Source organism: Eumetopias jubatus, unplaced genomic scaffold (genome assembly GCF_037043125.1).
Source record: "Eumetopias jubatus isolate StellerSeaLion01/CBP00866 unplaced genomic scaffold, mEumJub1_p1.0 scaffold_15, whole genome shotgun sequence".
NCBI classification, from domain to species: domain Eukaryota; kingdom Metazoa; phylum Chordata; class Mammalia; order Carnivora; family Otariidae; genus Eumetopias; species Eumetopias jubatus.
This window is the reverse complement of record NW_028274821.1, coordinates 59,447,412-59,475,033: the sequence shown is the minus strand read 5'-3', so window position 1 is coordinate 59,475,033 and position 27,622 is coordinate 59,447,412. Positions and strand designations below refer to the sequence as shown.

General features: G+C 40.7%; 1 protein-coding gene across 3 annotated transcripts in view; it reads left to right on the top strand.

Annotated features, from left to right (window-relative positions):
• The first annotated feature begins 5,109 nt into the window (after positions 1-5,109).
• GNE (glucosamine (UDP-N-acetyl)-2-epimerase/N-acetylmannosamine kinase) overlaps positions 5,110-27,622 on the top strand; it is a 34,463-nt gene continuing 11,950 nt past the window's right edge. Inside the window, exons 1-6 of one of the 3 annotated variants that reach the window (XM_028108759.2) lie at positions 5,110-5,287; positions 10,526-10,731; positions 17,847-18,298; positions 21,512-21,664; positions 23,804-24,016; positions 26,945-27,032. In XM_028108759.2, the coding sequence (XP_027964560.1) occupies positions 10,568-10,731; positions 17,847-18,298; positions 21,512-21,664; positions 23,804-24,016; positions 26,945-27,032 (1,070 nt within the window). In that variant the 5' untranslated portion in view covers positions 5,110-5,287; positions 10,526-10,567. The remainder of the gene's footprint in view (positions 5,288-10,525; positions 10,732-17,846; positions 18,299-21,511; positions 21,665-23,803; positions 24,017-26,944; positions 27,033-27,622) is intronic. The other 2 variants (XR_003610224.2, XM_028108760.2) reach the window with 2 other exon arrangements.

Genomic DNA, 27,622 nt, shown 5'->3' with positions numbered 1-27,622 from the left:
AGCCACGCAGGCACCCCATGTATTTGGATGTGTCTTAAGCATTCACAGAGGTTAAGCCCACTAAAGTGCTCCAAAGGAATGTCCATGTGGGACTCCACCTTCATCCTTAGCTTCATGCTGACTACCAGATGTGGGCTATTCCTCAGCTCCAGGGGTTTTGGATCAGTACTTTGGCTGGTTCCTCAGCCTCTATTGAAAAATCATGAAATTTTTCCAAAGGCTTGTTGCTGATTTTGAGTGCTATTGATTTTAGCGAGGTCCTTTGAAGTCCAAAGAACATTCTTCTCACATAACTCTTTCATGAGCAGTTATTTTAGAACATAATTTTGTTGACCTAACTTTTTATAACAGAGTCAAAGTTAAAGATAAACTAGTTTTAAATACTTTTCCAGTTCTTCTGGAATAGCTGTGCAAATTAAACTTTCTGAACTCCAATTAGTCAGGGATGGCTGAGCTCTCTCTGGCTTACCTCATTTCCCTAGCAGACAGAGAAGAAATACAATTATTTACTGGTTTGAAATATGATACTTTCATAGCTCTTAAAGAAAAATACACTTAAAAATCCCACTAAAGGGCAACCTTTCACAAAAACAAACACATAGTCATTGTATTTATTTGTACTTTTCTTCTGTAATTGGGAGAGCTGGCCTAGGGATGGCTCACCAGCAGAGGTGCTTTAAAAGGCTGATTGGCTGACATAAGAAACGGATCAGTAATTGAGGCTAGGAAGAGTAATTAAATGGTCCCGAAATATGAATTCCAAGAGGCTTCTTTTCTTGTTATAAATATCTTAATCACTACCTTTGTAAGCCTATCTTTCAGTCTTAGGCTCTTGCAAACCTGAAGTTGACACATAAAGTTTAGGATGTTACTGAACTATTTTCAGTCAATGTAACCTTAATCCTTACATGCTCTTCCTAAAGGGTAAAGAATTGCTTTCCCATCTATGTCATCATCAGTGCAACAAGAGCAGTTCTCTCTGTTCTGGGGAGGTGCCTATATGACTTGGTTGGGCTCTCAACAATCTGACTTATGCAGTGATATCTGGTTTGTAAGATGTGTTTTATCTCTTTACATACTCAAGAGGTTCTGGCAATTAAAAGTTTTGTGCCTGAGATACAGAGTGGGGTGAGGGGAACAGTTAACAAAAGGATATTTATTAAGCAGAAAAGTCCAGCTTAAGATGGTGATTAGTTGCTCAATTTTTTCCATGTTTTGATTTCTTCATGAAACTGGCGAAGGACAGGAATGGCAGGTACATGGCACCATCCCTGCCTGAAAAAACACACAGCTGATAAACCACAAGATTTTTTTCCTTTGAACTCAGCCTCAGAGTCGTTTTCCACACAGTTCTCTAGGAAGCCACTCCCAGTTGGTTGGAGTTGGGAGTTGAAATAATGGGGTTGGAGATTCTTCCTGGTTTATAGTTTTGGTGTTAGTATGACCTGATTGCAAGGAACAGGGCACCTTAAGAAACACAGGATTTTTAAAGGATTCACATGGGTTACAGTTGTTTAGGATCCAAGGCAAGTCAGGGACTGGATCCTCTCCCTGCCGCCCGCCCGTTCTACCTCCTGTAGCATATCTGTTGTGTCTGTTTTTGTGCCTCATTTTCCAATTCACTCCCAACTGGCCAGTCCTCCCTCTATTCCACAGCCTAAATGCTTCAGAGAAGTAGTTTAACATGCTTAATCAATACCATTGTGTCTATTACTAAGCACAGCCTTGGTGCTAGATCCTTCCATGGGTCATGGATAGGCAGCCCTTGCATAGACAGCCCATAGACACTAGCAATGTTTTCTTTCTTTATTTTAGTGGTAGTTATCCAAGTGTGTTCACTTCATGAAAATTCAGAATTCAACACATACTTGTTATGTGCAGGTGTCTTTGTTACACTTTAATGAAAGTTTATTTTTTTAAAAAGGGCCAAACTGATCTCATTTTCTTTTTTGAAGGCTTTATAAAATTAGTACATCAGGAGACTGTCATAGACATTGTATGCCTTGAGTTTATTTTATTTTAATTTTTAAAAATATTTTATTTATTTATTTATTTATGAGAGAGAGAGAGGGATAAGCAGACTCCACGGAGCATGGAGCCCCAGAAAGACCCAACACAGAGACTGCGGGGTGTGTGTGGGTGGCTCATGTGGGGCTCAATCCCACGACTCTGAGATCACCACCCCAGCGGAAATCAAGAGTCACTCAACTGACTGAGCCACCCAGTCTCCCCTGTATATCTTGATTTTAAAGGAGATATCTTTAAAAGTCTCTTAAAGACGTTTATATAAGCAATTCAGAGAGACGTGGGCTCGATAACAGAAGAGTTATGTGAATTCTTAACTAGTGGAACAGCATACCCAAAAATTGATGAGCAACCTGAAGATAGGTTTCTATCATAAGAAAGGCTCTGTTTAGTATAAAGAGGAAATTCAGGGTAGTGGCTAAACATGTGGGATCAAAAGCTGGGTTCTTCTGCTTAACAACTGTGTGACCCTAGGCAACTTTCTCTTTTGTGCTTCAGTCTCCCTATCTATAAATGGGAGTGATAGAATCTATATCTTAAGGTTGTTAGGAGTACTGTGGATATATAAATAAAGTGTTTAGAATAGTTGAGTACTAATACATGGGTAGATTTCATAGAGAGGCAGAGTACTTTATAATTAAACCACCAAATAAAAGAGCAAGATAAGTCCCTATTAGAACAAATGTTCCTAAAGTGGTCAGATGAATATCTGTCAGGGTTGCTTTAGAGAGGTCTCTGCCTTTGATGAAAAGGTTGGGCTAGATGATCTTTTAAGATTTAGGATTCTCTGATATCCCAATTATGCCACAAATGTTTGAAGTTGTAATTCTGCTTATGGAGTAATCTATAGAAAATTTGATTTTATTACATTATAAACCCCTAAGTACTTTTTTGCAACTTCTAGAACTCTCAGATTAAAGCCAAAGGAAACCAAACCAAACACACAAAATATAATGACTGGGGAAGATTTTTGATATGTTAATTCACACTGTTAAATAGCAAAGTGACAGAGATCTGGAAATGTAATATTACCTATAGAAATGTGATCAGAAAATGCCTCCTAGAGCTCCTTGTTGCAACTTCATCTCCAGAGAACATAGAGAAAAATTCTAAAAAAGAGGGTCATTTCATTAATTTCATTTTCATTTCAAGGTTAAATGATTCCATGAACACAGAACTACTCGAACTATGTACAGAAATACAAAGTTTTCAATATTGGTCAAATAAACATAAAATCTACAAGTGGCTTAATAAAGTGCACGAATTCTCACAATTCTATTATCTTTATTAAAAGTATTTGTATTTCTAGCTACATTTTTTCCTAGCTACAATCTTAAGCATTAAGTATTTAAAAAATATATAGTACTTATACATAAAAAGTACAGATATCTTAGGTGTACAATTTGAATTCTAATAAACTAAAAATAGCCATGTAATAAGCAGGGAGTCTGCTTCTCCCTCTGACCCTCTTCCCTCTCGTTCTCTCTATCTCTCATTCTCTCTCTCTCGAATGAATAAATAAAATCTTTTAAAAAAAGAAAATTGTTACTGTGTGGTGATGGATGTTAGCTAAACGTAATGGTGATCGCTTCACAATATATACATATATCAAATCATGCTGTACACTTGAAACTAACATACAATGTTTTATGTCAAATCTGTGTCCAGATTCATATATCTTATTGTTCACTTAATAGCTTTATATAGCTACTTCATAGGCATCTCAAACATATCCCAAATTAAAACTTTACTTTTAACTCCCCACACCTGGTCACTCCCTCAGCTTTTCTCTCATCTTGGTAAATGGCACCAGTCGCCCAATTACTAATGCCAGACACCTGGACGTCATCCTTGTTTCCTTCCTTTCCTGTCAGTCCCTCATACCTAATCCATATTTTTCAAATCTGTGTCCAAACTCAATCTCGTATCATCCATTTGAGTTCCACTGCCACCATTTTTTTACAATTAATTTTATTCTCTTTAATACGGAATATATGCATGTACTACAAGATACAAACGATATTATAAATCGGTATTCGGTGGAAAAGTCCATCTCCTTCCAGCCCTGTCAATCAGTGGGACCAGTTTTTCATGTATGCTTGCAGACTATTTTTTTGCATTGCCACATTCTTTCAGTGCCAATCCATTCTCCACATACTAGCCCAAGTGATGTTTTAAAAAATCTGTTAGCACTTCCTTACACATATCCTCTTAAAGTCTGTCCTTTTGTGGCTAATATGACCTTTTAGTAGCTCCAAGCTAGTTGCGGGGAACTGCTTGTTCATAAACACTCTGCAAATTACAGCTTCATCATTAATTGAAATACATGAAATGCAAAAGTTTTATTGGATTTGAAATTCGCTTTACAGCAAGAACGCTGGATGAGTTGTTAAATAGTTTCACCTGTGGTAAATTATTTAATGGTTGTAAAAAATGTTTTAATGTTTTGTAACACCAACTCATTCGAAGCTTGTCTTTGGTGACTCGGTGATTTGAAAAGATCATTAAAAGTCTTTATCAGGCGCCGTGGGAGCCCTCTTCCGCCACCTTTTCTGCGCCTGCCAAGTTCCTCTTTGGACATCCCCGGGCCCGGACTGGTGGAAGGTGCCCTGAAGGGGAGACCTAGGTGGAGCGCCTTATGATCAGCTGCTATCTGCCTTGTTTGGATCATTATCAACACTCCATCAGTCTTCTAGCAGACATGCTCCTGGAGTGGCAAGGCTTTACCTCAAGAGACGGCTCTGGAGCGGACCGGCTGCGCGACAGTATTGTTTTGGTCAGGGCCTACGAAATGCCTGAGGGAACAGAAGGCGTAATTCTCCCTTGGGTGCAAGGCCAAAACAACTGCCACGTGTGAGGACCCGCGTTCCCCAGCGTGCGTGCGGCGGGCGGCGGAGGAGAACGCGCCGGGGCGGGGAGCACACACTGGCCGGCCCGCCACGACAACGGAAAACACTCCGCCCCCCTCACGGGGCCCCTGCCAGAAACCGTTTGGCAAGAGGGTGGGGCCCGGGCGGGCGCAGCCAATCACAGGGTCGCTCTCAGGTTACGTAAGGGCGCGTTCGCCGATTCGGTGCCGGGGGTACGCGTGCTGGGGCGTGCGGGGCTGGGGTCGAGACGAGAGTCGTCTACGCGCGTGGCGGACTTGTGGAAGCCGCAGGGGCGGACTTGCGCGGGCCAGCCTTCTGGTGTTGCGTTCGGCTCTCGCCCGCGAGGCGCGGCGGCGGTGGCGGCGGGGAAGGGAGCTGCGCGCCAGCGTCTGGTGAGAGCCCCGCATCGGCCGGGACTCGGGGGACGGGCCGGGGAGAGCATCCTCCGGGCCCCCACGGCCTCCTTTTCCGACTCCTGCCTCGTGGCCTCCGCGGTCCGGCGGAGGCCTCGGACCTCCCCGTGTCCCCAGGCCCGCACAAGACCCGGCCCTCGCCCTGTCTTCCGCAGGCCTACGTGCCAGGGCCCCTCTGTATTGCGGTCACGGGCTCCGTCTTGTGGCCCGCGGAGCAGACAGGTTCATTGCGGGCCCCGGGCGAGTAGCCGGCGGCTCGGAGTGACTCCAACCCAGGGGCAGTGCTGTCCAGTAAGGAAGCAGGCTGTCCCCCTGGGAGATAAGGTTCTGTTACGGAGGTGTGCAAAGGAAGGCGGCGAGGTCCTTAACAGACAAGTTGCCCTGGGGTGTAAAGGGTTGAACTAAAAGATGTTGAAGATCTGCGCCCAATCCTGACTACGTTCTGAGTCTTGGCTTTCTTAGAAGTTTGATAGGCGTTTATTTTTTCGCCCAAATCTGAGCACAGCCGTTAAATTGTTAGAGCACGATAAAGTATTGTCTTCTCTGAAAGGAGGGGTGCAGTTTAGCAGCTGTAGAGGGTCTGGAAGAAGCCAAAGCAAATTACAGCTCAGGAATAGGTTTCTGAATTTCAGGCCGTTTTTATATAGCCCCTTCTTCTTAATCCTGACTCTCATCCCCGCTGCACGGAGGGAAGAATGATATATCATGTTCTTTTCATTGCTGTGGGGCCTGGCAGGACCTGGCACAAAGGTCCATGGATGTTAATGATCGGATACTAGGCAAACACTGGATGTGGCAGTATCCTGCGTGCTGGGTTTGATTTTTGGTTCTGGCAATTATTAAATGTGATTTGGGGCAAGTAAATTATTTTGGCTGTACCTCAGTGTCCTCCTCTGTAAAATGGGGCTAGTGAGAGGGCTGTCAGGATGAGATGGTTAATGCTTACGAAGCTCTTAACACAAGTGCGTAGCACCTCAGAAATACTTCTCAAATGTTTGCTGTTACTCTTTGCTCAGTGATTGCTTGAGCCAAATGTTTGTGAGTCTTTTTCTACAGCTAAGTGGAATATTATTCTGGAAAGTGTTGAATACCTTTTGTCAGTATTTAAAATGGTCACTCTTGAGAGAATGCAGGAAGTGGTCTTTAGGAATTGGGTTTCTCAGAGATAGCCAGTGAATTCAAGATGAAAGCATACTTCTCTGGCATTTATCTTTATTTTAGTTACAATTTTGGAATTCATAGGTGAAATGGGGGCAAATATCCAATCCCTCCTGACTTTCTGAGCTTTAGGCTTTAGAGACTATGGACGACATACCTACTTCATAATATCTGTTTAAAAGAGTTCTTGTTTTTAAGAATGAAAATTTCAGATGTGCTTAAAAGGACAGAAGATGGTATGACACCTTCTACCAGTCACCAAGATTTAACACATATTAATATGTTACCATGTTTGTTTCATATTTCTGCTTATGGTATGATTTAAAAAAAAAATGTTAGCTAAAGCCTGAAAAGCCCCATTTTTCTTTTCCTTCCTTCCTTCTCCAAAGGTAACTACTTTCCTGAGTTGGCGTGGAACTTTAGATCAATAAACAACATACAGTAATGTTTTATACATTTTAAAAAACTTACAAAAATGGTACCCTATTGTAACTAACTTTTTAGAATTTGCTGTTTTCCTCTAATGTTCTGTTTCTGAGATTTATTAATATAGACAAATACAGACATAGTCCATACATTTTAATTGCTGTCTGGTATTCCATCATGTAAAGAATCGAGTTTTATATTGTTTGGTTTACGTTGTACTTTATGCAACTTAAATTTGTCCTATTACAGTTTAAGTCCATTTTGCCACTCATTATTTTGCCATTCATTCTATACTGGTCATGGGGACTCTGGTCATAGTTCTCAGTATAAAAATGTATCTTTGGGTATGACCTCTTATCCAGAGCAAATAGTAATGTATACTGGGCTGAGAAAAAAATTAATTTTGTTTCCGGGGATTCTGTTTGGAAAAGTGAACTAGTTAAGATCTGTTATGTGGCCTGGTGTCAGGTACTAGATTTAAGGTTTCTAAAAATCAGAGACAGGGTCTTTTTCAGTTCTGTGTCTCAGCTTTCTTTATAGTGCTCTGCACAGAGTAGATACTAAATGTTTGTGACACTGATTGTTTTTACTTCTGGGTCTTTCATAACCCTTCATATATTTAAAGAGGTGATGGCCAGCAATTTTCAAAACTTTGCACTTTTAGTTTTGATATTTCCAGTGCCTTTAGACTTTCCCATTTTACCATTCAATTCAGAAACATAATTAAAAGCATTTTGAAAAGCAAGGTATGCAACATCAGTTTGTAGAAAGTTATCAGTTGTATAATATATGCTGTATGTATTTATAAGCAAATACATCTGTATTTATATATGTATGGTTTACCTGTGAAAGTATAGATGAGAAACTAGTAACTCATAGCTTCCAGGGAGAAGAAGTATGTGGCTGGGGAACACAGATAAGACTTTTGCTATATAGCCTCTTGTGATTTCTCAGTTTTAAACCATGCGAAAGTACTCCCTTAGAAAAAAAATAGTTAAGATTATTTTAAAAAACCCCAAACCTCTCTCCTTAAAGAGGCATTTTAACCATATTTTAAAGATTTAAGTTCTTTCCTGAAGAAAACTTTGGTCTTAGTAACATTTTTGCCTTTTCATAGTTTGTTTGTTTGGCTAGCTTACTTTTGTTTTGGTAGAATAACTTTTGAGTTACTTGGTAAATACTAAACATTTTAGTATTGCGAGGCAGAATTTATGTTCTTTTAAAATAAAAACAAATTGACCAACCATGAATGATTTGCCTCACCTAGCAAGTTGAATATGACCAACAATTTATTCAGCTCAAATTTAATGATCAGTGAAGGAAGGATTATGTATAAGAACATTTAAGACAACCATTTTTGGAAAAGTATTTTTGTCTTTAATTAGGTAGTGCTTAGATCTGGTGAATACAACTCTCTTGACAGAATGCCTATATCATTATATCATGAATGCTTTTTGTTGGATGGAATTAGCTTTTACTGGCGATTGTTGAGTTCAGAATGGGCCTAATGATGGGGCAGTTTGTGTGCTCACAGAAGTTTGAGCCTAATAGAGATGAGATGGCAGCTGATGAGATTTCCAGTGGGTTTTAGAGTTTACACTGATCTAAAGGGCAGCGCCCCTTCTACTGGCATCCTTAATCAAGCTTCTTTGTATTCCTGATTGCAAATTCTAAATATTGACACACTTCCTGAAGCAAAAGCATTGAATCTGTGAGGTGGAATTTTACATTGATATAGAGAAGTTTAAAATGCTCCATAAAACATCTCATATTCCTGATTGCAAATTCTAAATATTGACATACTTCCTGAAGCAAAAGCAGTGGATCTTTGAGGTGGAGTTTTACATTGATATAGAGAAGTTTAAAATGCTCCATAAAACATCTCTTATCCCTTGCCCCTGATTTTTACTTTGAATGGAGGGTATAGATGGCAAGAGGGAGGGCCGGCATGGGCAGAGAAGTTGAGCAAAAGTATTATGTGTTGGGTAGGGCCATAGTGCTCAGAGGAAGGCAGCAGCTAAAAAGGGTGAGGTGAAGAGGAACTGAAGCTTATGTAGAGGTTTTAACGAGGAGGCAACGCTTAGACTGAGTTTTGAAGGAGGAGGAGGAGCCCAGGCCAGAGGGAAAGCAAGTTTTACCTAGAGGTGCATACGTCTAGAAAGGCACAGAAATTTGGAGACTCACTGGTTGAACGCAGGTACTTGGTATGGCTTTGGCACAGAGTAAGGGTAATTGTAGGTCAAGGAGAAGTGGTTGGAAAGATGGGGTAGGTCCAGATCAGAATTTGGACTTTATTCATAGGTTGTGTATTCTGTTGAGCATGATAATCAAATTTGTGAACTTTGGAAAGATCACTCTGAAAGTGTGTGGGAGGCAGGGCAAGACTAGAGACAGGCAAACTACTTTGGCGTTGTTAACAATGGTTCAGACCTAAAATGAGAGGTTAGACTAGGGGGTGTCCTGGGGATGAAGAGGAGGAGCTAGAGTTGAAAGATACTCAGGAGGTGGAGGGGCGCCTGGGTGGCTCAGTCAGTTAAGCATCGGACTCCATCTCAGCTCTGGTCTTGATCTCAGGGTTGTGAGTTGAAGCCCTGCTTTGGGCTCCACGCTGGGCATGGAGCCTACTTAAAAAAAGTTCAGGAGGTGGAACTGACAGGGTTTAGGAGGTACAGAGTAAGGGACAGAGAAGACAGGGATGGTAAGGGTCAAGGCATTTGGATGAATGGAAGTTCGTACCTGAGGTAGAGAACAAGGAAGGAGGAACAGAAATGAGGAAAACAGTAAGTTCGGTTTGGGCCATTGACTTTAAGGTGTGTATGGGTCAGTAGATACCTGGTAGGCATTTGGAATTGTCAGAAGTTTGTAGGCACTGGCTATAGGAACTAATGAGGCCTTGAAGGTAAGGTTTTTTATTTTACCTTTCTCTTCCCCAACACTAATCAAGTGCTTTGTATATAGTGGGTGTTTAGTGTGAGGGTGAATAGATCCTATCCCTTATAAGATGTGATCTTGAATCTTGGGGAAGTAATTTCCTCTCTCAAAACATGTGTTTCCCTTTCTGTAAGAGAGGGAGTTGAACTAGATCAGTTGTTTTCAGTAGTCTGGTATGTCGGGATCAGTTGTGAGGTATGGTAAGTAATTTCTAATAAAGAGCTGATGTTTGCTTGCCTTTTAAATGGGAGCTGATTTATGTCACTGTTTCTTAATTGCATTCCAGTGTGTTTTCTTAAGTGTGAGAGAAAGGGGTGGAATTAGTTGGCAGGAATTTCCTAGCTCTGGATATACCAGTGGGTGTGTCACATAGCAGCAGCGGTGGGGAAAAAAGGTTAAGAAGCACTGTATTAAATGGTGGCTAAAAGGCTTGGAACTAGGGGCGCCTGCGTGGCTCAGTTATTAAGCATCTGCCTTCAGCTTAGGTCATGATCCCGGGGTCCTGGGATCACATCGCGCTCCCTGTCCGCGGGAAGCCTGCTTCTCCCTCTCCCTCTTGCTTGTGTTCCCTCTCTCGCTCTGTCTCTCTCTGTCAAATAAATAAAATCTTAAAAAAAAACAAACTTAGAACTAGAAAATTCTGTGTTTATGTCTAGGATGTATCATTCTGATGATAAATAATTTTTATTTTTGCAACTTTAGGAACTCTATTTTAATAACCTCTCAAAACAAAAGAAACAAGTCATGGAGAAGAATGGGAATAACAGAAAGCTTCGGGTTTGCGTTGCTACTTGCAACCGTGCTGATTATTCTAAACTTGCCCCGATCATGTTTGGCATTAAAATGGAACCTGAGTTCTTTGAACTTGATGTGGTGGTACTTGGCTCTCACCTGATAGATGACTACGGGTAAGATGAAAGCAATTTCTTACGACATCCTTCATTGCAACATGGTGTACTAGAGAGAGCTTGGATCTTGTGGCCATGTGTACCTGTCTTCAAATCCCGGTTCTCCCTCTTAGTTTTTATATGGCCTTGGAGAAGTTGCATCTTCAGGTTCCTCGGTTATAAAATGGAGCGAAAACCTGTGGTGTAGTTACTGTGAAGAATGGAGGTAGTGATAGGAAGTGGCCCATCGCAGTGTAGCTGCTTAATAGGTGCTTGATAAATGATAGCTATAAATATTTTTATTATTACTTGTTACATTCAGGAGAAATGCCACTTATATGTTGTGTGACTCTAATAATGTAACTTCCTGTAATATGTTTTGTGAGTTCTAATGGTACTGCTTTCTTAAAACTCTTATATAGATTGACAGCATATAAAGTAGTAGGTATGAAACAAGATTTTAAAAATCTAATTTACAAGATAAATTAGAATGTTATATTGCCATTGGTATTTATCTTGGTGTTTGTCATTAGGTTTGTTATTGATCACAGTCTAAATTTGAAAAATGAAAGTTGGGAAATCTTAGAGGGAACAGAATGTCTAAACCAAAGATGAACATTCATTTTGTTCTGGGTAATAAAGTGGCATTTAGTGCACTCTTGTGGCATAAAAACATCATGCAGCTTCCAAAGGTGGTCAGTAATACCGTATTATATATGAAAGAAGCTTGTGTTAAAGTAAAATTGCCTTTTCAGACTATTCTGTAAAAGCAAGGCAACAACAACAACAAAAGCAAACAAAAACCTGCCTCTAAAAACCAGTTTTCTCTAAGAAAATACTTAAAGAGTAGAGGAGAAACTCATGTATAGCTCAAAAATCCATAGGTTTTAAAAATGTGAAATGAATTCTGGCTATCTAAGAAAATCCACTGGGTTTTCTTACATAGGACAAAGTAGAAGAAAAATTTTAGCTAGAGCCTGAAATGAAGTGTAAGTGTGTTCTTTTGCTTCTTTGAAAAGTTTGTTGGGAAGATGAGTAGGACAGAGGCTCTCAAGGAAATTGTGTTGCGTTTTCCTGTCTGCCATAGTAAGTAAGAGTGGAAAGGCAGTATTTGTCTCGTGAGACTGCTAGATAGGACAGTGGACTGGTACTTAATGGAAAAGTCATGTAAAGTACATTCAGACATAAGTTGGTTGCTTCTGGGAGAGGAACTGGATGACTGGGAGACAAAAGTGAGAAGGTAGCCTTTTCACTAGAGAACCTTTTGTATCTTAAATTTTAAACCATGTGAATGTATTATCTGTATTTCAAAGACATTAAAACAGAAAAATAAGCTACCCTCTATTTCAACTACTTGTATACTTTTAAAAAACCAGCATTTTTATACTCTTTAAGAACTGGGTGAAAAAGGAAATCAAATAAGTAACAAGAGACTAGTTAGAAATTCATTTGTTCATTTATTTCATATGAGTACATGATACAAAATATTAAAACATTTTAGAGTAGTTTTAGATCTACAGCAAATTGGAGCAGAAGGTACTGGGGTTACCCTGTATACCTCTCTGCCTCCACACATGCTTAGTATCCCCCATTATCAGTGTTAGCCCTCACCTCCAGGGGTACATTTCTTTACGTTACATTTTGAGAGAGAGAGCGCGTGCGTACACGCAAATGTGGGGAGGAGGGTAGAGGGAATCTTAAGCAGGCTCCACACCCAACGTGGAGCCCAATGCGGGGCTTGATCTCATGACCCCGAGATCATACCTGAGCTGAAATCAAGAGTCCGATGCTTAACCAACTGAGCCACCCAGGCGCCCACCCAGGTGGTGTAAATTCTGTATGTTTGGACAAATGTATAATGACTTGTATCTACCATTATAGTGTCAGAATTGTTTCACTGCCCTAAAAATGTGTTCTATAACTATCTCCATAGATTTTACCATCTCTGTAGATTTGCCTTTTCCAGAATGTCATGTAGTTGGAATCATATAGTATGTAGCCACTTCAGATTGGTTTCTTTCACTTAGTAATATGCATTTAAGTCTCCATGTTTCCATGTATTTCCATGGCTTGATAGTCCTTTTTAAAAATTTTTTTATAATTTATTTATTTGAGAGAGAGTGGGACAGAGAACAAGAGCAGGGGGGAGGAGCAGAGGGAGAGGCAGACTCCCTGCCGAGCAGGGGGTCCGGTGCGGGACTCGATCCCAGGACCCCGGGATCATGACCCGAGCCAAAGGTAGACGATTAACTGACTGAGCCACCCAGGCGCCCTTGATAGTCCTTTTTAGCACTGAATAATATTCCATTTTCTGGATTTACCATAGTTTATTCATTCATCTACTCACGGGTATCTTAGTTACTTCCAAGTTTAGGCATTTATGAATAAAGTTGCTGCAAATATCCGTTTTTCAGTTTTGTGTGGACATAAGTTTTTAGCTCCTTTGGGAAATACCAAGGAGCCTGATTGCTGGCTTGTGTGGTAAGAATATGTTTAGTTTTATTTATTTATTTTTATTTTTATTTATCTGAGAGAGAATGAGAGAGAGAGAGCACATGAGAGGGGAGAGGGTCAGAGGGAGAAGCAGACTACCTGCTGAGCAGGGAGACCGATGCGGGACTCGATCCTGGGACTCCAGGATCATGACCTGAGCCGAAGGCAGCTGCTCAACCAACTGAGCCACCCAGGTGCCCATGTTTACTTTTATAAGAAACCACTGAACTGTCTTCCAAAGTGGCTGTATCATTTTGTATTCATGCCATCAATGAGTGAGTGTATCTGTTACTCCACTGTGCTTATCAGCATTTGGTGATATCAGTGTTCTGATTTTGGCCATTCTAATAGGTGTGTAGCAGTATCTGTTTTAATTTGCATTTCCATGATGACATATGATGTGGAGCATCTTTTCATATGCTTATCTGCCAATTTTACATTATCTTTAGTGAGGTGTCTATTAAGGTCTTTAGTTCATTTTTTAAAAATATTTATTTATTTGAGAGAGAGAATGAGATAGAGTACATGAGAGGGGGGAGGGTCAGAGGGAGAAGCAGACTCCCTGCTCATCAGGGAGCCCGATGTGGGACTCGATCCTGGGTCTTTAGTTCATTTTTAAGTCAGATTGTTTAAAAATTTTTAATAAAAAATATAAAAAGGGGTGCCTGGGTGGCTCAGTTAAGTGTCTGACTCTTAATTTTGGATTAGGCCATGATCTCAGGGTCATGAGATCGAGCCCCATGTCAGGGTCTGTGCTGGGCGTGGAGTCTGCTTGAGATTCTCCCTCTCCCTCTCCACCCCCCCCCATTGCGCACATGCAGGTGTGCACTCTTTTAAAAAAAAAAAAGTTGTTTTACTGCTGAAGTCTAAGCCCATGGACCAAACAAATTCTAAGGGAAATTTGAAAAATCTTTTGAACTGAATAATAAATATTACAGTATATCAAAATTTGTGGGTATAGATGAAGGAATGCTTGGAGGAAAAAACAGTTCGGTTGAAAAGGAGTTTAGAGGGGCGCCTAGGTGGCTGAGATGGTTAAGCATCTGCTTTCGGCTCAGGTAATGATCCCAGGGTCCTGGGATTGAGCCCCGCATCGGGCTTCCTGCTCAGCGGGGGGTCTGCTTCTCCCTCTCCCTCTACTGCTCCCCCTGCTTGTAATCTCTCACCCTTTCTGTCAAATAAATAAATCTTAAAAAAAAAAGAAAAGGAGTTTAGAGAGGCACCTGGGTGGGTCAGTCGGTTAAGTGTTTGGCGTTTGAGGTTGTCCTTGGGCTCAGGCAGCCCCACATTGGACTTTCTGCTCAGTGGAGCCTGCTTCTCCCTCTCTGTGCCCGCTGCTTCCCCTGCTTGTGCTCACACTCTCTCTGTCAAATAAATAAGTAAAATCTTAAAAAAGTTTAGTTAGTGTTTTCACTTTATTAAGAACAGGATGAGAAAACCCCTAAGTAAGTAGAAGGGAGGAAACGATGAAGAGTGGAAATCAATGAAACAAAAGTAGATTAAGCAATAGAGAATTATACTTAAAAATATTAAGTTGACAAATTCCTAACAGAGCCGAAGAAAAAGAGAACACATTACCAATATAAGATGGCAAAGAAGATATCACTACTGATCTGATAGCCATTAAAAGAATAAAAGAATGTTAGGCCAACAAAGTTGGCAATCAATTTATATAAACTGGACAAAATCCTTGAAAAAACACTGCTTACCAAAACAACACAGAGGGAATAGAAAATATCTATAGCCCTGTATCAAAGAAATTGAATTCATTATCAAACACTTCCTATAAAAATTTCCCATAAAAACGATGTTGTCATTTATGAATTCTATCAAACATTTAAGCAAGAAATAACAATCTTTTTAAGTTTTTAATTCCTGTACAGTTAAAATACAGGATCATCTTAGTTTCAGGTGTACAATATAGTGATTCAACAATTCTTATTCAGAGCTTGTTATGATAAGTATACCCTTTACTCCCCTATGACATATTCCTCCCCACCCTTAACCATCAGTTTGTTTTTTACAGTTAAGAGTCTGCTTCTTGGGGTGCCTGGGTGGCACAGTTGGTTAAGCTTCTCACTCTTGGATTTGGCTCAGATTGTGATCTCAGGGTTATGAGGTCGAGTCCTAGGTCGGGCTCCACACTCAGTGCAGAGTCTGTTTGAGTTTCTCTCTCCCTCTCCTGCTACCCCTCCCCTGATTCTCTCTCTAAAATAAATCTTAAAGTCTACTTTTTGGTTTGTCTCTCTTTTTTTCCCTTTGTCTGGAAATAACACCAATCTTACATAGACTTTTTTAGAAAATAGAGGAGCAGGGAATTTTCCCAGATTGTTATATGAAGTCAGCATAATCTTGGGGCGCCTGGGTGGCTCAGTCGGTTAAGCATCTGCCTTTGGCTCAGATCATGGTCGCAGGGTCCTGGGATCAAGCCCCATGTTGGGCTCCCTGTTCAGCAGGGAGTGTGCTTCTCCCTCTACCCCTCCCCCCACTTGTGCTTGCTCTTGCTCTCAAATAAAATCTTAAAAAGTCAGCATAATCTTTTTTTTTTTAAAGACTTTATTTGTTTGACAGAGAGAGACACAGCGAGAGAAGGAACACAAGCAAGGAGAGTGAGAGAGGGAGAAGCAAGCTTCCTGCTGAGCAGGGAGCCCGATGCAGGGCTCGAACCCAGGACCCTGAGGTCATGACCTGAGCTGAAGGCAGACGCTTAAAGACTGAGCCACCCAGGAGCCCCTAAAAGTCAGCATAATCTTGATAATAAAACCTGACAGGGCGCCTGGGTGGCTCAGTTGGTTAAGTCTCTGCCTTTGGCTCAGGTCATGATCCTGGAGTCCCGGGATTGAGTCCCGCATCGGGCTCCCTGCTCAGCGGGGAGTCTGCTTCTCCCACTGACCCTCTTCCCTCTCGTGCTCTCTATCTCTCATTCTCTCTCTCAAATAAATAAATATGAAATAAAAAAATAATAAAAAACAAGTCATTTAAAAAAAAAACCTGACATTGTAAGAAAAAAAATTCAGACCGGTATCCCTTATGAACATAGACAGAAAATTAAAAAAATTAAATCACATCCAGCAATATAAAAAACAGATAATACATCATAACCAAGTGGGTTGGTCTCAGGAAAATCAGGATAGATATAACATTTGAAAATCAGTGTTACTCACACATTAACAATAAAGGGGAAGCACATATGATCATCTCAACAGATGTCAAAAAAAGCATTTGACAAAATTAGTTATAAAAAAAAAAAAACTTAGCAGACTTTGAATAGAAGGGAAATTCCACAACCTGGTAAAGGCCATCGGTGGGAAAACCTATAGCTAACATAAAAGTAAGCTTTCCCCCTGAGGTAGAGAACAAGGTAAGGATTTTTGCTTTCACCACTTCTCTTCAACTTGTGCTGGACATAACAGCCAGTGCAATAAAGTGAGAAATAGACAAAAAGACATAAAGATTGTCTTTGTTTAGAGACAACATGATAGTTTTATAGGAAAATTCCAAGGAATCTATAAGATGAGACTACTACAACATCCATATGATGTAAAATGATGTATGTAAAGAATCTTTCATGATCTGGGAAAATATATGAAATGGATTAAATAGATTATACAATTGTGTTCGCAACCATGTTAAAATGTACATAAAGTGGCTAGGAAAAAAATGATTTACATTGGTATTGCTGAGTGATAGGTTTAGGGACGATAATTTTATATTTTCCAATTAAAAATATAAAAATTCTAGAATTACATTATATATGTTCTAAATATATATATATTTAGGGGAAAAAATCCGTATCTTTTAAAATTATTCATAATAGGAAACCTTGAGGCATTGAGAATTGCTGCTGTTATTGAAGCATGAAACAGATTTGAAATTGCGTTTCATGGCCAAATTTTTTTAATTACAAAAAAATTATTTGAGAGTGAGTGCAGGGGGAGGGGCAGAGAGAGAGGGATCAGACTCCCTGCTGAGCGCAGAGCCAGACTCCCAGGACTCCTAGATCTTGACCTGAGCCAAAAGCAAGAGTTGGCCACTTAACTGATTGAGCCACCCAGGCACCCTTCATAGCCAATTTAATGCTGTAAAATCTACATCTACATCCCATTCAGAATTATGGTGCATTAATCGTACAGTACAAATTCAGAAGATAATTTCCATCATTCAGAAATTTATAGTATAGTGACATGTCAGGTATCCTAATTTCCTTTTTTTTTGTATTAAAAACACTTTGCTTTTAGAAGTAACTTTTTTTATTAGCATATTTCTTTTTTAAAAATGTATAAAAAGAGAAAAGTCAACCACCAAAAACTTTGGTCTCTGTTTTAATAAAAAAAATTCTCCGTCAGGTGTTTCTCTATCCAGGTATTGACCAGGGCACTAGTGAGACTTTGCAGGTGCTGAATGTGGTACATCTTGATCTGGGCGGTGGCCACAGGGGTATTCATGTAAAATAAGCGATCTGTACACTTATGATCTGTGCTTTTCAGTTTTTGTGTGTAAGTTAGACTTCAGTTTGTCTATTTTAACAAGTAGATTTTAGAAAATATTTCTCCCTTCAGGGTTGATGTTAGATTGCTTTTTTCATATGTTTTTATGGCCCTGTGTTGAAGAACATTCTCTCATATCTTTCTCTTCTGCTCTAGGAACACATACCGCATGATTGAACAAGATGACTTTGACATTAACACCAGGCTACACACAATTGTTAGAGGGGAAGATGAGGCAGCCATGGTGGAATCAGTGGGCTTGGCCCTAGTGAAGCTACCAGATGTCCTTAATCGCTTGAAGCCTGATATCATGATTGTTCATGGAGACAGGTTTGATGCCCTGGCTCTGGCTACATCTGCTGCCTTGATGAATATCCGAATCCTTCATATTGAAGGTGGGGAAGTCAGTGGGACCATTGATGATTCTATCAGACATGCCATAACAAAACTGGCTCATTATCATGTATGCTGCACCCGAAGTGCAGAGCAACACCTGATATCCATGTGTGAGGACCATGACCGCATCCTTCTGGCGGGCTGCCCTTCCTATGACAAGCTTCTCTCTGCCAAGAACAAAGACTACATGAGCATCATTCGGATGTGGTTAGGTATGTATCAAACTTTATTCAGTCTAATGGTTGTTTTTGTCCTCTTGGGTATGTTTAAGGTTTTTTTTTTTTTAGAAACTGTTGTAGGTAGAATATTCCATTAGAATTCAGAAGGCTAAAGTTTTCGTTCATAGATCTCACCCTATGGTATGACTTCACCTCTCTGAGACTCACCTTTTCTGTGGAATAGTCTTAATGGATTGAATTTTTTTTTTAAATCTGTGCTATAATTTGGGGCACCTGGGGTGGCTCAGTCGTTAAGCATCTGCCTTCAGCTCGGGTCAATTATCCCTGAGTCCTAGGATGGAGCCCTGCATCGGGCTCCCTGCTCCGCGGGAAGCCTGCTTCTCTCTCTCTCCCACTCCCTCTGCTTGTGTTCCTGCTTTCACTATATCTCTCTGTCGACTAAATAAATAAAATCTTAAAAAAATCTGTGCTATAATTTATAGAATGGAATGGTTTTAATCCATTAAATACGCTGTGGGTAAATAGTTACAAGGACAGATCCTGATAATAACAACAAGGAGGAAAAACAGGCTACAAAATTATATGTATAATAGGATGCCATTTTAATTAAAACTATAACATAATGGAAATTTTAGGAAGTATGTATACCAAATCATTCATAATGTTTATTTCTGGTTAGTAGAGTTGTGGGTGTTTTGGTTTTTGGTTTCCTGTATTTTGTTTTTTGGGGAATGAAAAAACTTTTTTTTTTTAAAGACTTATTTATTTGACAGAGAGAGGGGTTGGTGGTGGGAGAGGGGCAAAGGGTAGAGGGAGACAGAGAATCCCAAGTCGACTCCATGCTGAGCACAGAGCACGACTTAGGGCTTGATCCCATGACCCTGAGAGCACGACCTGAGCTGAAACCAAGAGTTGGATACTTAACTGACTGTGCCACCCAGGTGCCCCTGAAAAAACTATTTTTAATTTTAATGTCTTTCATATGAGATTGTTGGAATACTCAGATAATGTTGAAAGCAGTAAGCTGTAAGTACTTATTAACATAAGGGATTGTGGTGATTATCATTAAAGCAAAAGTCATAGTTGTACCGTTAAGATTATCTCTGTAAATAGCCTTAAGTTCTGAAATCTTCACTGATCAATGATCTAGCTTCCTGGAAATTATCTTTTTTGAATAAGAGGCAAAGGAAAGTTTTATAAACAGAATGTCAATTGCTTAATTTATAGTGAGTGTACTATCTAAAGGGCAAATCAAGACCAATCTTAGACATTTGGGACTCTGCTTTTTTAAGAGGTAGATCTATAGTATAATGAAATTAATGAATAGAAAATTGATTTAGTGTGGGGCACCTGGGTGGCTCGGTCGGTTAAGCCCCTGACTCTTGATCTCGGCTTAGGTCTTGATCTCAGGGTCATGAGTTCAAGCCCTGTGTTGGGCTCCACACTGGGTGTGGAGCCTACTTAAAAAACATTGATTTAGTGATTGTATGTATATTTCTAGCAAGTGGGGGGAGGGGCAGAGGGAGAGAATCTTCAAGCAGACTCCCTGCTGGGTGCAGAGCCCACCATGGGTCTCGATCCCCAAACCCATGAGATCATGACCCTGAGACAAAACCAAGAGCTCAGCCGATTGAGCCACCCAGGTGCCCTGTGATTTTGTATATTTTTAATTTAGATCACATTAGAACAGGAAAGGAATAGGGCTTTCCTACTAATGAGTTAATCCAATCTATGTATTTCTTACCGTTGGACAGATATTAGTTATCAAGGAGCCTGTCTAGATAATGCCAATGGAATAAATTCTGTCTTTTCAGGTTCTCCTTTTTGTATGCTTTTTTTTTTTTTTTTTTAGATTTTATTTATTTGAGAGAGAGATGAGCCAGGGGAGGGCCAGAGGACCATTGAGCAGAGAGCCCAGTGTGGGACTCGATCCCAGGACCCTAGGATCATGACCTGAGCCGAAGGCAGATGCTTAACCGACTGAGCCACCCCGGCGCCCCTCCCTTTTGCATGTTTCTAAGTGTACACTCTTACATTCTGATTATACTGTTTGCTCTAGATGGATTCTGAAAAACTTAGTATTTCTGAAAAAATGTAACGAATAGCAAATAACCCTTATAAAGCAAAATGTGGCAAGATTGTACTTGTGGGGCTTAAGGTTCTATTTGGAACCATTTCAGCAGTTTTTTTATGAAAAGAAGGATGACAAAATAGGAAGGCAATGAGTCTAAGCCACCCACCCCTGCCAGTATGTTTTGTGCAAAACCTGTAACTGCTTCTCCACCTGCAACTTCGTCATCAGAACATGAATTAGTAACAGTCATAGTAAAAATAGTAGCAAAGTTAAAAAGATTTGGGGCACCTGGGTGGCCCTGTTAGTTAAGCTTCTGACTCTTGATTTCAGGGTCATGAGGTTGGGCCCTGCGTCTGGCTCTGTGCTGGGCATGGAGTCTGCTTAAGATTCTCTTCTCGTTCTCCTTCTGCCCCTCCCCCTCCTTCTCTAAAAAAAAAAAAAAGTTAAAAAGACTTGTTAAATTCCTAATAAAGAAATGCCACAGTAAATAGAGAACTTTACAACATGAAACAAAATGATGATACCTTAATGGAAAGGGTTGTGTAGAAGGGCTGAGTGAGACAAAGCAGAGTGATGTCAGAAGTTGCACATTGAGGAGCAAGAGGTTGCGTGTTTAGTCTCTTCCTTCCAGTTCCCACCAATGAGAAAATGCAGTAGCCAAGAGACATAAACCGTAGAAGGTGGGAGGGTGTCTCTAGGAAGGTAATGGCCCTACGCACTACGGGGAAATAGCCATTACTGCTACTTTTTGGTCTCTTATTTATGTTAGTTATGCATTAAAGTAATCTTGAGCTTCATCAGTTCATTAATATTGTTGATAATTCATTAGAAACACTGGTTAGAAATCGGGAAGATTTGCATTTTTCTAATGCTTTGCACTATTTTGGATTTTAAAGCACCAGATTCTTGTGACTGCTGTTGAAAGTTACATGTTTTTGTTTGTGGTAGCAAGCGCCTTTGTCAAATGTTAACGTTGCTAGGTTCCTGGACTTGTTCCTGTGAGTTCTTACTGTTTGATCCTGTATTCAGATACTCTGCCTGGAATGTGGCAAACTGTTTTTTCCTTAGGATTTTTAAGCACAGACTTTGGGGTCTTGCTTTTTAGAATTTGCTTCTTCCTCTTTAAGATTCTTAACTAATGAAGCAGTGTGGTTTGATTTTTCTTTAAACAGGTGATGATGTAAAATCTAAAGATTACATTGTTGCACTACAGCACCCTGTGACCACTGACATTAAGCATTCCATAAAAATGTTTGAATTAACATTGGATGCGCTTATCTCATTTAACAAGCGGACCCTAGTTCTGTTTCCAAACATTGATGCAGGTAATTGAAAATGAAGTTATGCCACCTACTTTTCCGATTTGCTGTTTCTATTATGTCTTCTTTTGACTGCCCCTCCTGTCTTGCTTTTATCATTGAAGCCATTGTAGTCTGAAATGCATTCCAATTGTCAGGGGATCACCAAATTTGTAGTAGATGGAAGTTCGTGATGTTTTTGCCGAGTTTAGTAGAAACTGAAAAGGAAGGAAATACTATAAAAAATTTCTCCAGTCTCCATTGTAGTTCCAAATTTAGTCTCTTCCCTCCAGTTTCTACCAATGAGAAAATGCAGCAGCTAAAAGACATTAACCTTAGAAGGTTGAAGGGTGTCTCTAGAAAAGTAATGATCCTAGTGAGTGCAGTAAAATAGCCACCGTTATTTCTTGTTCTCTTACTTATTTATATTAGCTATACCTTAGTTTTGAGCATAGGCAGTTGAGATCTGGAGTCCCTAGCCGGTTCATCCTCAAGCCTGACCTGGTTGACCACCTACTGGTGAACGGTACTGTAGCCTTTGGTGCTGGTGAGACCTTAAGCAGGTTAATGGGAAGATGAGATATAAATGAGAAATGCAAAGCAGGACCTGACACTGCAGAATTTTCAATTACTGGTTTAGCTGATACCACTCATTGCTGAGCTTTTAGGCATTTTTTGATGAAGGAGGCAGGACCCTTCCCTGCAATACCAAGATGTCACCATCTTAGTCTGAAAGTATCCCTCCCTTAGTGTCTCTTGAATGATCTTTTCTGTTAGGGGAAACAATGTAGGATGTTAGTTGGAAAAAAAGAAATTAAGAACCCCCAACCCAGGTTTCATCCAGGTAATGTACCAGTATCTCAAAAACCTTTATATTGATTCTTCTAATCCTTTCAATTTTCTAAACATTTGGTAATGTAATTATATGTCTCTCATTCAGTATTCATTGTCAGCGATACTGTTTGTTATATACTTTCCTGATTGTATACACTTTAGAATTAGAGATATTTTTCCCCTAGGAAAATAAAGGGTCCCAGGAATACCTAAATCATGTCTCCTACTCACTTCTCCTCCTCGCAGGGTTTTTGATAAAATATACATAAGGAACAATAGGGAAATAATCGTGGCATCTCTTTATCATTATGTAGTATAGGGCCCAATTCCCCAATGTAGGAGAACAGACGTAGTGTTTAAGCCTAAACCAGAGAAAGCCTTCACTGAGCCCAGATCTGAATCTTGGAGTAGTACCATCTTCTGGTGTACCAAATACTGCAGTAATTATAGTCAGTGACCGGCATGCTCTGGCAGGACTGGGCATAGAGAGAGGTGGTCAGGCCTGCTGTAAAGAGTTACACCCTGAGTCTGTTACCTACCTCACCACATAGAGAATGTTAAAAAGAGAGAAAACACACGCATGTCCAGCTTCTCTTAAGTCAGTAGCTCCTGCCCACTGGTGAACACAGTGTGGTAACATGGTGTGGTCTCTGGTCCCTGTCTTGTCTAACCAATCTCGGTAGCAACCTTGTATCCTTCTAGATGGTAGCTAGGAAAGGGTGAGTAAAGAGGCAAGCTGAGAGGCATTAAATATTGCCTCCCCCATACATGTTTAACATTTAAAAAAATCAGGCATTTGAAATAAAATGTCAGCTACAGTATCAGAATCTACATGTATTTTCTTGGAGCTTTGTCCATGTAAGTGGGAGTGCTATCCAGTTGAGCTGTTGTTAGGATAAATATGAGCATAGCTGAGGCAGAGGCTCTCTGATCAGCTTGGTGTGTGGAGCCTGAGACCTTTCAGTTTAGGAACTCCCAGCTTAAGAGAGAGAGTGCTGGCCTGTCTTGAACCTCTTAATTGCTGTTTAAAGGTAGAGCTTTTATTGGGGCATCAATAAAAGGTATTTCCTTTGCTGAATGCTGTTTGAAACGTCCCAAATGCTGCTGTTTAAAGTTCCTAGATGAGTTGAAGCAGAGAGCTGACCAGACATTTTAGATAGTCATCATTCCTGAAAAGATCAGTAATTAAAATTACTGTCTCCCTAATAACCATCGTGAATTTTTATAGGGTGATTTCTTTAGGTGGGGCTTTACTTGCCAGTGGAAATGGTTTATCTCATAAACCATTTATCTCATAAGCCATTTAACAGGTGGTTCTTTTCATTTTCATAGGGAGCAAAGAAATGGTTCGAGTGATGCGGAAGAAGGGCATTGAGCATCATCCCAATTTCCGTGCAGTTAAACATGTCCCATTTGACCAGTTCATACAGTTGGTTGCCCATGCTGGTTGTATGATTGGGAACAGCAGCTGTGGAGTACGAGAGGTTGGAGCTTTTGGAACACCTGTGATCAATCTAGGAACACGTCAGATTGGAAGAGAAACAGGTATTTACCTCAGTTTGTGTCTCACTTGACTAGAAATCTGTGTGGAATCAGTGGCTCCTGCCCACTGGTGAGCCATTGTGGCCGCTGTCCTGCTGCCTGACCAGTCAGATTGGCAGCTTTGCCTCCCCTGGTGGCCAGTACCTAGGAGAGTATGAGGGGAGAGGCCTCTTTCTAAAGAAAAAGAAAAGTATCAGATGTTCTGTGTGCTGTGCAGGCTGTAACTAACACAAGGTAATATGATGGGATACATTAGATGGCATAAGGGAAGGCCTCACTGAGCAGATGACACTTCAGCCGAGACCTGAGTGACAGTGACTCTGCTATGTGAGAATCAGGGAGAAGCAGAGGGAACAGCCAGCGCGAAGACCCTAAGCTGGGAACAAGCCTGACGTATCTGAGAAACAGAAGAGCCAGTGTAGCTGTAAGGTAGTGGGCAAGAGGAAGAGTGATACAAGATGATGTAAGAGAAGGAGGCAGACCTTTGTAAGCCAGGGTAAATAATCTGGGATTTTTTTCTAAGTATCATGGCAAGCCATTTTTATGGGAGGAGGACACCATGTGACTTGGATTTTGGAAAGACCACTCTGCTGCTTTATGGAGAGTGGAATGTGGTGGGACAGGAGTGGAAGCAGGGAGACCAATTAAGAGGTTATTTCAGGTCCTATAAGAGATGGTACTGGCTTAGAGTACCTGGTAATAACAGAGATGGACAAAGGTTAGATTGGGGGTTTGTTAGAGTACTTGCTGCTGCTTGGATGTGAGCAGTGAAAGGAAGAAACTTTTAGATTTTTGGTTGGAGCAATGGGGGTACTCTTCCCTGACATGGGGGAAGCTGCAGGAGGAAAACATTTGGGAGGGGTGGAATTAAGAGTTCTCTAATGGCCGTGTTAAATTTGAGGTGCCTGTTAGATTTCAAAGTGGACATGGCAAGCAAGCAGCTAGATAGTTCTAGGAGAGTCAGAGTTGGAGATAGAAATTTGAGAGCGATTGGTGGTATGTGGATGGTGTTTAGTTAAGATATCAGTTCATTTGCTGTAACAGAGAGACCCAAAATAATAGTGCCTAAGTAAGTTAGATTTTCTTTGTTTCTCATTGGTATAGCTCCATGGTCATCAGAGAATTAGCCTCTGTCTGTCTTCTTGATAGATGCTCCACCTCTTGCTGTCAAGTCCACATTTTAGCCATTGGGAAGGAAGAGAGGAAAGGTATCCCTCCTTTTAAAAGCACAGCCCCCTCAGAAGTTGCAAATATTTCTTCACATATCCTATCAGAATATAGTCACAGGGTCACATCTAGCTGTAGGGGAAGCTGAAGAATGTAGTCTTTAGCTGGATTATCGGATACCCAGCTAAAAATTCTGATACTAGTACAGAGAAGGGCTATGGAGGATAATGGTGCACTCTGCCAGAGATGTCATTTAAAATGAAGGGACTACATGAGATTGCCCAGGGGTGACATGTAAATAGGGAAGAGAATGGAGCCTAGGACCAACCGTTGGAGCCCTCCAGCATTTAGAGTTCTGGTGAGGAGGAAGGGGCCGGCAAGGAAGACTGAAAAGAAACTGCCAGTGGGGTCAGAGGAAACCCAGGAGGGTGATAGCATTAAAGCCCAGGAAGAAAAGTGTTTTGAATAGACAGTGCTGAACGCTGCCGAGAGTTTAAGGACGATTCAAAAAGACAATTGAACGCTGGATTTGGAACGGGTCTTCTGTTGTCAAAGGCGGTCTTGTATATTCCGTCAGCACACTTAGATAAACACCTGCCCATCCATCCTTTCCTTCTTACCTGTTTACTTTGGAGGCTGTGGCATCTCTCTGTCCTGCCCACCTCTCAGCCTTCTACCCACGTTCTAGATCCCCACCCTTCCTACCTTCTCTGGGACCTCAGGGGCATCCTTTCTCTGCCATGAATCTTCAGCCTCCTCATCATTGAAACATGCCTCGGCCTCTCACATTTTAGAAATAATGACCCCACACCTCTCTCTAGCTACCGCTCTTCTGCTCTTCTCTTCTTAGCCAGCTCTATTGAAAAATATGGCCATTTTCACTGTATTGACTCCATCGCGTTGGTCAGAAAATACATGGAGACAAAGTGACTGAACAGCTGACAGGCTTATTGACTGACTGACCAACCTCACTTGAGCAGCTGATGAACAGCCGGCTGAGTAGATAATGGAAAGCATGGACACACTAGACAACTGGGGAGGGGGGGAGGGTTCGCAGGTGCTAGATTTATGCATGTCATTTATTTCAGTAAATCAACAAGAACTTGATTTTTTTTTTTTAAGATTATTTATTTATTGGGCGCCTGGGTGGCTCAGTTGGTTGGGCGACTGCCTTCAGCTCAGGTCATGATCCCGGAGTCCTGGGATCGAGTCCCGCATCGGGCTCCCTGCTCAGCGGGGAGTCTGCTTCTCCCTCTGACCCTCCCCCCCTCATGCTTTCTCTCTCTCTCAAATAAATAAATAAATAAAATCTTTAAATTCTGTTAAAAAAAAAAGAGTATTTATTTATTTATTTGACAGTGAAAGAAGGGAACACAAGCAGGGGGAGTGGGAGAGGGAGGAGCAGGCTTCTCACGGAGCAGGGAGCCCGATGCTGGCTCCATTCCAGGAGCCTGGGATCATGATCTGAGCCAAAGGCAGACGCTTAACAACTGAGCCACCCAGGCACCCCAACAAGAACTTGATTGATTCTCTTTGGGAATAAAGGACCCTAGTGTTCTTAAGTACTTAATACATGGAAATCTTGCTGAGAGTGCTTTAAAAGGTATAAAGGAGAAAAGTTGATGCTGCTCTAATAGAAGACTCATTTGAAGTCCTCTGGGTTTCAGGGTTAATTTTGAGCACAACACAGCACATTGCTAATTTCTTTATTCTTTGGACATTTCCACTTCCAAATCAATGTAATGTGTCACTGGGTTCACCTAGGGGAGAATGTCCTTCATGTCCGGGATGCTGATACCCAAGACAAAATACTGCAAGCATTGCACCTTCAGTTTGGTAAACAATACCCTTGGTGAGTATATATACCCTTTTTAGTGATTTCAAAGGGGAGCTGCCTCGGGTACCATTTTTAAGCTGTGACCATTCTTCAGTCATTTTAACAGTTTTCATTCTACATCCCTAGGGGTCCCCTAGCTGCTAGTGAGACAGGACTTGCTAATATAACCCCTATTATTCTACCAGGGGTTCAAATGGAGGATAACTTCTTTTATTTGTCTCAGTTAATTAATATAGCACTTCTGTCAGGAAATACATCTTTAGCCTACCTTGACTTTTTGTAAATATTAGAAGAAAATAACTGATTTTCTTTAAAAATAGTCTAGTTCAGCATTGTAATTTAGACTGCTCTCCTTTCTATTTCAAATTAATGATATTTTCCTATATTTGAATGTTTGAAATGTTTGAGTTCTGAAAATAACTATTTTTCCCCATGAATGTAAAGATTAAAAAAGCAACAAGTACATACATTTGTTTTCCCAAACTATGTTATATTCTGAAATTGGCTTAACAAAGATAATTTGTCTTTGATGATAGAGGCATTTGCTAATGGTATCTGAGGCTGAAAATAGCTGTATTTCAATCAGCAGTAGAATTAGACCTTCC